The sequence below is a fragment of the Phocoena phocoena genome, chromosome 15 (assembly GCF_963924675.1).
Source record: "Phocoena phocoena chromosome 15, mPhoPho1.1, whole genome shotgun sequence".
Classification (NCBI taxonomy): Eukaryota; Metazoa; Chordata; class Mammalia; order Artiodactyla; family Phocoenidae; genus Phocoena; species Phocoena phocoena.
The window spans coordinates 34,886,406-34,896,762 of record NC_089233.1 but is presented as its reverse complement, the minus strand read 5'-3'; the positions used below and the strand labels follow the sequence as shown (position 1 = coordinate 34,896,762).

The 10,357-nt window shown below is 50.7% G+C and overlaps 1 protein-coding gene across 1 annotated transcript in view; it reads right to left on the bottom strand.

Moving 5' to 3' along the window:
* Positions 1-1,258: 1,258 nt before the first annotated feature.
* SRL (sarcalumenin) overlaps positions 1,259-10,357 on the bottom strand; it is a 33,103-nt gene continuing 24,004 nt past the window's right edge. The window contains exons 4-8 of the mRNA XM_065893216.1: positions 8,943-9,044; positions 7,721-7,816; positions 5,195-5,311; positions 3,970-4,203; positions 1,259-2,070 (exon numbers count right to left, since the gene is read on the bottom strand). Coding sequence (XP_065749288.1) covers positions 1,259-2,070; positions 3,970-4,203; positions 5,195-5,311; positions 7,721-7,816; positions 8,943-9,044 — 1,361 coding nt within the window. The remainder of the gene's footprint in view (positions 2,071-3,969; positions 4,204-5,194; positions 5,312-7,720; positions 7,817-8,942; positions 9,045-10,357) is intronic.

The window sequence follows — 10,357 nt, the reverse complement described above, 5'->3', positions numbered from 1 at the left end:
GCCCTCCACCAGGCAGGCATGACTCTCATAGCTAGCTCCTCCTCTGTGCCCTCAGGCATCTGTTATCTCCCTAATCTCTCTTGGACAACGTAATACACACACATTCACACTCATTGGTATTTGAAGGCTAGGCTCCCTACCATGTGCACTCGGTGGGTATTGGCATCAAGTCCAGATGGGAAACTGAAGGTCAGGCCTAGGTTGCCACCAGCACCAAGCGGCTGGTGCTGGTTCTGACTCCTGGGAAATTGCTCCGAGTTTTGAGTGTCAGCGCATCAGGGAATGGAGAAGAAGGGAAAGGAAAAGCCATGTGATGAAAACCAGGAAGGAACGAATCTTCTGCCAAGTGTCTCCACGGAGAAGCTGTGGCAACAGCAAGAAGCTCTCCACTGTCCCCTCTGAAACCCAAAGCCTTTGGGGTCTGAGTTTTCCAAGACATGCAATAGACACAGACACACTGCAAACCAATTAACCCTCTGAGCCCTGCCGGGACTTTCACTGAAGTCACTTCCAACAAGTGAATTACCTGAATGCATGGAACAGTCACCCTCCTCTTGGGGCCAAGGAAGGGACTGAGCTTCCTGGCTGGCTTAGAAAACAATGCCAGAGAAATGGCCTGGGGGAGGCAGATCCTTCTAGCCGGGAACTCTTGTTCTCTCTTAGCATTCTGGTATCCTGAATCGTTCCGCACCCCTTGGGGAGAGGGGAGAGGCCTGGGGGTAGGCTCAACACCCAGGTTGATTCAGACCCTGAGAGACTGTCTCCTGTTGAAGCCAACCCAAGCTCAAGAGGCAGCCGAGGGCTGGGGACAAACAGAAGACTGTGTGGAAGGCAGCCACGTGGACAGAGCAGACAGCCCTACGGAACTCAAATCTCCTCTAGTTTCCCAGCTTACCGGGGGGAAAAAGGAACTTCAGCTGCTTTTAGCTCATGTGATGCTCGTTAATCCAGTTTACACTAGAATTTAGCTGCTCTCTGTCCCTCCAAAAGGGGATCCAGGAAAAGCATGTGTGGCCTGACGTGCCTCAGTCAGGCCCCTAATTGAAGCAACAAGACAAGCATGCCACAATTCACAGTTTCCACTCTCCCACCTCGACCCACCCCTTACCCCACCAACTGGCCTCAATTAACTCCCAAATCTCCAACGAGTAACAGTTCCTGCCAGTGTGGCTCAAAGGGTTAATAAACCAGGACTTCTCAGACAGTTAGGACACAAGCTCATTCACCAATAGGAGCCCGAGAATGGTGACACAGCAACCTAGGGTTTCTTATAGCGATTCTTTGGGGTTTCACCACACCCTGTTTTGTCACAGTTGAGAGCACCTGGATTCTTCCCCAGCCCAAGGCTTCCCAGGAGGCTGGGGAGCTCCTGGGTGATGGCCCGCTCAATCTTATCCAGAAAGCAACCTCCCATGTAGGAACACTGCTGGGACAGGAGCTTGAAACTGGAGATAGGGTTGATGCCAAAGAAGTCCTTATAAGCCTCGCGGTTGGGAAGGTCAAATTTGCTGACGTTGGTCTTTGCCAGGATGGTCTTGAAGATGTAGAATTTATCAGGGTCTTCCACGATGTCCTTAAAGACCAGTTCCCCATCACTGAAGAAGGTCATTTTGTCCTTGTACGTCTGCAGGTAGCGGTCGACCAGGAGGGCATGAATGCGGACCCGGATGGCATGCTGGCGGATGAAGGCAATCTTGTTCTCCAGCCTGTTCTCAATCACCTGATTCAGGTCTTCCAGGAGGGAGATCTCTTCCCTGAGAAACAGGTCCCAGTGGGTGTCGGGCTTGTAGTCATATGGCCAGAAGGAGCTGACGTACACCCTTGGGGGCTCCGTGACGTTGATGAGCGGGGCCAGGCTCCAGAAGAGGGCCCCATAGACCCTCATGAGCATCTGCATGGCCAGGTTGTCAGCTTTGTTCAGGATGATCCTTATTTGGGACTCACGCCCCTTCAGCTGGCGGAAGAGCATCTCCAGCTCCAGACCCACGTCCAGCTTGGTTGGGTCAAAGACAACAAAGATGAGGTCCGCTCTGTCGATGAACCACTGGCACACGTCGTTGAACGGGTAACCTTGGGGAGAGGAAGCGAGAAGTCAGGCTGGGCAGGCGCCACCTCAAGCCCCTCGCCCCTCTTTCCAGAACCAGACCACTCCGTGGCTCAAAGGGAGTAACAGCATCAGGGAGTTTCTGGGTTTCTAAAGACTTTTAAAGAATTAATTACATATCTCCTGTCCCTTGTCAACCCTCAATCAAGAATGGCCTGGTGGGGGGACTTTCCTGGTGACGCAGTGGTTAAGAATCTGCCTGCCAATGCAGAGGACACAGGTTTGAGCCCTGGTCTAGGAAGATCCCACATGCCACAGAGCAACAATGCCTGTGCACCACAACTACTGAGCCTGTGCTCTAGAGCCCGTGAGCCACAACTACTGAGCCCACGTGCCACAACTACTGAAGCCCATGCACCTACAGCCTGTGCTCCGCAACAAAAAGAAGCCACCTCAATGAGAAGCCAGTGCACCACAAGGAAGAGTAGCCCCCGCTCACTGCAATTGGAGAAAGCCTGCTGGCAGCAACGAAGACCCAACACAGCCAAAAATAAATAAATAAATAAATAAATTTATTTTTATAAAAAAAAAGGATGGCCTGGGGAATTCCCTGGCAGTCCAGTGGTTAGTACTCTGTGCTTTCACTGCTGAGGCTGAGGGTTCAATCCCTGGATGGGGAAATAAGATCCCACAAGCCACATGGCAAGGCAGGGAAAAAAAAAAGAACGGCCTGATCCTTGTTTTAATCCACAATGGAATCCAAGGCTCCAGGAAAGCAAAACACTTTTTCCAAATGGAGATTTTCCCCCGTCTGCAAAGATCTGAGCAGTGGCAAAGATGTTGAAGGAAAAATGTCAGGGAATTAGAAGGAATAAAAGAGAAGGTGCCTTACTTAGGGGAAAGAAACATGGACCTGCCATCAAGACCTGGACTAGAACTTGGGCCCTGCCACTGGCCAGCTGAATATTAAATGCTTCTAAGCCTTAGCATTTTAGCTGCAAAATGACAAGAAGAACAATAACACCTAAGATGATACAAAGATTACGATGTTGCTATAAATTTAGCAAAGCACCAAACTAAAACTGCCAGCCTGTCACACAGCCAGCTCGATACATTCTAATTCCTTTAATTTATTTCCAAAATGAGAGGACTAGGAATACCTGTCTTGAAATGTTTCTACAATGATCAGTCAGTAATGAATAATATTATCCTATGCATTATAGGAGTGCAATAAAGATTAATTTATTATTATAATTATTAGTGATAATATTATTACTAGCCATAAAACAGGGTTCTGGTTATAACCAAAATGAGAGTTATAACCATAAACTGAGATCCACCATCTGGTCATATATTCCTACAAATGCCCCGTTATGACTCATCTCTGCAGACGGCCCTGCATCATAGTGACACTAAGTGGCACTCCCCTGCCACCTGAAGGCAAGTAGAGCTTTGGAAAGTCTGAGACAGGCTTCTATTGAAACAGGCCTGGTAAAGCAGATACTGGGACTAGGAAGAGTTGAAAGTCAGGTTTAACCCAGATCCAAGTTAGCCAGAGGTCAAGTACATGTGGACTGGGATCCAATGAGTCCAGGCTCTCGATCACCTGGACACCATGGGCCTCCCAAAGACAGCTCAGCCCCAGCACAGAGCTCAAGGAGCTCCTGACAGAGAAGACCAGGCTTCCCCTTGGGAAAATGCTGATGGCCTCCAAACCTGATCGGTCCTTGGGAAGGGAAAAGGATGAGGTACCCCACACCTAAGAGGCACCACAGTGACAACAAGAAGGGGCTGGAAGCAAAGAATGCATCCCCTGGTCTTGGACAACACTAGCCTCTCCCATGTCTGCCTACCATCCACTGTCTAAAATATTAACAGTTTTCTAAGACAGCGCTCATGCTGTTCAGAAATGATTGTTAAATTACCTCTTTCTTGTTGCTTGCGGTTCTCGATGATGCCTGGCGTATCCACAAATGTGACCCGCTCCAGAAGTTTGTGGGGAACCTCAATGCCGATCAGCTTCTCCAGGAAATTCTGGCCAAACTTCTCAAGGGGCGAGAATGACCGGGCACTGTCAGCAGCCATGACGATACCCTCGATGGTCTTCAACTTGGGCCCGTGCATGAGGACCGTGAACTCGGAGGTGGTGGGCTCGGCGCCTGCACACACAGGCGTGGGGTTAAAGGGAACACAGTCATCTCTGGGGAAGCAATCCACCACCAAGGACATGGACAAGCAAGATGTTTCACGGAGGGCTTGCCACAGGTGTTGGATACTATGTTTGCTAACCTAGTGGCTTCTTTTATTTTAATTGTGATAAAATATACATAACATAAAATGTACCATTTTAACCATTTCTAAGTGCACAGTTCAGTGGGATTAAGAACATTCACACTGTTGTGCAACCATCACCACCATCATCTCCAGAATATTTTCATCTTGACAAACTGAAACTCTGTCCCCATCAAACACTAACTCCCATTCCCCCACCCCCTGCCCCTAGAATCTCTCCTGCACTTTCTGTCTCTATGAATTTGACTACTCTGGGACCTCATATAAGTGAACTCATACAATATTTGTCCTTTTGTGTCTAGCTTATTTCACTTAGCATAATGTCTTCAAGGTTTATCCATGCTGTGGCATGTATTAGAAATTCATTCCTTTTCAAGGCTGAATAATATTCCACTGCATGGATGAAACACATGTTTTTTTATCCACCATCCATTGATGGACGTTTGGGTTGTTTATAGCTCTTGGCCATTGTGAATAATGCTCTGTGAACATGGGCTTAACTGCTGATTTCTTGCATGTAATCTTCATTATTATATTGAAGACACATATGAATATTTTAATTTTTCTTTTTTCTTTTTTTAATCTGTCATATTTTATTTTTTTAATTGAAGTATAATTGACTTACAATATTATGTTAGATTCAGGTATATGACAGAGTGATTCAATAGTTTCATACATTATGAAATTATCTCCACAATAAGTCTAGTTACCATCAGTCACCACACAAAGTTATTACACTGCTGTTGCCTATATTCCCTGTGCTGTACATTACATCCCCTGAATGTTTTCATTCTTCAAAATTCTTTTTACATATGACACTAAAATACCAACAATCATACAAGAAAGTCTCACTGTTACCTGTATAGAGCTGGTAGCGAGTGTTTTCCAGCCCAAGGAGATAGTTTATCATGGTGGATTTGCCAACACTCCACGGTCCCAGGAACAGCACCATTGGCTTGGATGTGATTTCCCCATCTGTGGGCAGCAGGGATGAGACATGAACTCACAAAGCTCCTTACTGAGGAGGGACAGGGTTCTTCACTCTGCGTCCCAGACAGTCCATCTTGAGTTGTGGGATTCTACCCTGGACCAGAGAGCGTGTCACCATCAGGGGCACATCTCATGCTATGTTAGTGCAATGACCCAGTTAGAGGACATGGGAAGACAGCATTTGGGCCATGCACAGATCCACAGCACACCAGCCCCAGAGTGGAAGGGATCAATTGAAGTCAACTCCTCCTGGTTCAGATCTGGGGGCAAACGGTTCATAAAAGGGGCAGGAGAGAGTAGCCATGCAGGGAGAGGCTGAAATGCCGCTATCTGGATTGGTAACCAAACAAAGGACACAGAAGAGGCTTATACACCCTTGGATGGTCTGGACTCAGGCGCTGCCTGTCCCCTGCCTGCCTCCCCTTAACTGCACCTCTCGACACCCCTCCTCAGGCTCAGCCCAAGCCAGGCTCCAGGGCCGGTCTCAAATATTAGTCTCCAAAGTCCACGGCACATTTGCCCGTCTCCGAGACCAAGCGCTGACTCGGCAATTCTCGGGTTCTTGTCCCATGTTGGGGAGAACACCCTGCCTGGGCTTCCCCAGTTGGGGTCCCTGAGCAGGAAAAGCAGAATTCTCCAGGGCTCAGGGAAGGGGCAGTGAGAGGCTTCTTCCTGCTGACTTACAGCCCCTCCTTGAGCCCTGAGACCAAGATGGTGTCTTGTGAGGGGAGAGCACATATTTATTACCTGAAATTGGTACCAGGCCATGCCCCTTCCTCCCTGCTGGTAAAGACACTCAGTGAGTCCTTTGCACTGCTGGGTGTCAACCCCTGGCTCGGGGACAGGAAGGGACTGGCAGCCTGGGGGTTGGGGGTGGCAGGAGTCCCCAGTTACAGCCACAGAGTTCCTACAAGAAGCCTTTTTCCCCAGGCCCAGGCCACGCCAAGGGGAACTGAGCCTTCCAGCTCTCCCACGAGACCACTCCAGCAGGCTTTGCCAGCTGCTGTTCCCGCTCTCTGCAGCAGGGGGCAGCACTGGCACACGCAGGAGGCTGCAAGTGAGGGACCCAGCAGGGAGGTCACACAGGAGGCTGCCCAGGGGCACAGAGGAGCCCTGGCACTGGCGACAGACAAAGGGAGAGGAGGGAGCCTGGAAAGTGAGATCAGGACACTGGGATGCTCTCCCCACAGAGAAACCATCCCCCTGGGCCACCTGTCGAAGAAAATTGCAAGGGAATTGTGAAAAAGGAAGAAGGAGAAAGTTACCACTCCTAATTCCAGCTGTGTGGTCTGAGTAGCCCAGCATCTCTCAGGGCCTCCAGTCCACCTTCTGTAAAGCAGGAATAATGTAGGCCCTACACACCCCATCCGCTGTAGAGCCATTGGGAACATCACGGTGATGATACAGATACAGCCAACTAACATAGGAAGAGACGTGCAAACCACTAGCCATTAAATGGCAATTAGATACCATTGTTAACAGGTTTCCAAGACAAGCGACACTTAAAAATGGCCTTCTGTGGGGCAAAAAGAACACGATCCTGTTGTTGTGGGTACACAGAGGACAACCTAAGGCAACTGAGCAACAACTATCAAAATACTGAATTCCAGCATTTCTTTAAAATATGTATCCCTCAAATATACTTCCATGAAATACATAACACTTATAGCAGTGTTTGTAACGCTTTAAAAACAGAACATGGCAAACACCCCGTGTTCCATCAGCAGGGTATGTAATTTAGGGTGGTGGGTTCACAAGGACCAGAAAGAGCAGCTCTGTGGTGTGATCCCATCTTTGTAAAACAAACGAAAAGACACCCTTGGATATGCTCATATAAGCAGAGCGCTATCTGGAAGTATTCATGAGAAACCATAGCAGCAGCTGTCTCTGGGAGTGGAATTAGAGAGGCTAGAAATCAAGAAAGAGATTTTTATTTTTCAATCTATACTATTTTGCACAGAACTCTTTTGGCAACAAGTATATCTTATTTTTATGATTTTGAAAATCAATTTCTGAAAGAATCCAGACCCAAGGGAAGTTGAGTTGAGAAGCCATTAGGAGGAGGGAAGGATTCTAGGCCAATCAGGGGACTGAAGACACCACCTGTATGTGAATGGGGAGCCCTTCGTGGCTTTTGAGCACAGGAGGGATGGAAGTTGGCATCTCCATCCTTGGAAACCAAAACTGCCTGCATGAATGCTCACAGATGAAACACTTGCTCTCCCATAAAGCCCTGTGCAAATTAAGGGGCACACCTGCTGGGAAAGGATGGTTCGTGTCACTGAGGTCTCTGCCCCTCCCTGATAACTCAGGAGAACTCCCCTTGAGGGCTCAGGGAAGTGTGCACAGTCAGAGGTATAGGCCCGACCTCCGGCCTCCGGACACTAGAGGTACCTGTGATCTCGTGCTGCCGAAGCTCATTGTATTTGTAAGACTGCTCCAGGGGCTTGATGGATGAGTGGTAGATCTTTCGAAGGCGCTGCAGCACCACTGGGGGCAGAGAAGGGCAAGGGTCAGGCAGGGGCCTCACCGGGCGGCTTCACCGCTGTGGATCCGTCTCACTCCCCAGGGCGGCTCCGGCCCCGCCTGGTGGGGAGCAGGGGCCGTGCAGTACATCAGTGTTCCTGGGGGGAGCTGGTGCACACCCCAACCCTCAGAAATCTTTAAACTGAAAGGCATCCCCCCAACCCCTGAAAGTCTCCAGAGTTTTTTTTTTTAACCTAACCCTCTTCTCCTTCCCCTCAACAGTGTGTCCAGAAGCACCACTTCAGCCTGCAGCTACCTAAAGGCCCTTTCTATGGCAGATGGGAACCCCATCTCCTTCTCTCTGCCCCCGCAAACTGTACTCATGCTTGCCTTAGGTTTAGAGGGCAAGGAGGCATGGCCGCCCCAGCCCTGCGCCCTTCACCGCATCCTCGGTGCCCCTGGGAGGATTCAGCCATCCCAAGTATCTTCTTGAGAAGAGTGGGGCTCCAGGGAGAAGGGGCTCATGGGGTGAGGCACAGGGAGGGAAGAACATGGGGCCACCGAGGGTCAGTCTTTCCAGACCCTGCCCGTGAGCTGCCCGTCTCCAGCTGTGTGCCAGAGCAAAGCCCTGCCCCGCTCTGAGCTTTCACCAGCTCATCGATTAAGAGGAGACAGTAAGCCCTGCTGAAAGCCTTGGGTTATTACAAGAATGAAATGAAATACTGGACACCAAAGGGCTTTATCAACTGAAAAAATCAAAGCCAAAGTGATGAACAACCCTTCCTGGCCATGACTTGGAGGCTGCACCGTCCCCAGGCAGCAGCACTGGGATTTGCCTTCCACCCTTTCGCTGGTCCCTCTGCTTGGATCGCCTTTCCTCCTCCCCACCAACCCAGAGCCCTCCAGCCTTGGATGATGCGCATGGAGCCTTCTCCATGAAGCCCCCCATCTCCAGGGCGCTCCTCCTCCCTGGGGTGCCTGCTGGCCTCAGAGCTGCAGCCATGCCCCGCCAGGCGCTGCGTGGCCGCTGGCCACAGGGCTCTCCCAGCCCAGCCCAGCCCAGGTCCTCACCAACACACCACACAGCCCACCCCCCGCCCCACCCCTACCACCCCAGCCCCCCCACCTCCCAGCTCCTGCCCCTGGTTACCAGAGAAATCATCAGTTGGCTTGTCCTCATTCAGCATCAGAGTTTTCTCAATGTGGGAGCGGTCCCTCAGCGGGGCTTCCTCACTCACATCTTCCGCCTCTTCTGGGGAGAGAAGCAGAGAGCAGAGTTAGTGCAGAACTAGGAGCCAGTGGCTCTAGGTTCCCTCCAGTCAGGCAAGGGCGGGGCTGTGAGCAAGTGCTGACCAAGGTTTGCCAGCTTCAACTGCAAGGAGCCCTGTTTCTAGGAGGGAGTTTTAAAATTCAAACTCAACTTGTTAAGCTCCTCGATCCATTTTAGGTATTCAACAACTGTTGATCGAGCACCTACTACATACACCAAGCACGGAGCACAGCGTTGTGAATGCCGTGGTGCCCAAAACCGACCCAGCTCTGCCCTTGTGGGGTTTTCTACAGTCTGGCGGGGAGAGGGGGTGAAATAACCTGGAAAGTAATATAATTACAGACAGCGATGTGGGTACGTACGGAAGGAAAGATTCCAGAAGCTAGGAGGGCCTAAGAAGTGTGCCTACGAAGTCTTAGCAGGGGGAGTTAGAAAACTTCCTGAGAGGAGTGGTTTATAGGAGTCTGCATTTGGGGTTCTAAGAGAACCACTGGCCTGGTCAAGTGTGCATTTTATCAGGAAGAGCTGCTACAGGGAGTCTTGGGGAGCGGAGGGGGGAGGGGGGAGGGAGAGGCGGGACCACTGCTGCTTCTGACCCAGCAAGAGATGTCCCTGACCACCTGAGGCTCCAGGGAGGGGTGCTCACATTCCTGGGCCTCTAACATCACAGCTGTTTCTACGGGGGCTGATTGCACAAAGGATTTTAGGTGATAGAAGGAGGATAGACTTGGCCTGTGGGGCAGAGGGAGACCAGTTCCAGGAGGGAAGGGAGAAGAGAAGAATCAATGTGCCTCATGCAGCACCTCAAAAGAGTGATTCTTTCTGAGATCAGACCCAGAACTGGGAGGCCAGGGAAAGGGGAGGGGCTTGCTCCCCCAGTGCGAGTACCTGACAGGTGTGGAAACTAAACTCTGCAAGGAAACCTGTGTTGGAAAGTGAAGATTGACCCCAGTGCCTCCATCCTACAAGCCAGTTCTTGGTCCCGGTCAGTGTACTTGGTGGATGAGGCCACACCTCCCTAGGATGCTACAGCCTCCAATGTTGCCCAGCAGCTTCGGCCCTGCCCACCCCCCCCCTCCCTGTTCCCCAGCACTGAGAGCAGGCAGAGCTGCTGCTGCTCCAGGTGGACGGACATGTGTGGGACATTAGTGTCACAGACAGCCTGAGGTTTCTTATCACCATCCTGACATGGCCTAGTCTTCAAGGGGAGATCCCAGGTGCTAGCCCACCAACATGGTCCCGCAGTGCCCCCTCACACCCACCAGCCTGCCTCTGGGCCTGAAATCCTGCCACTA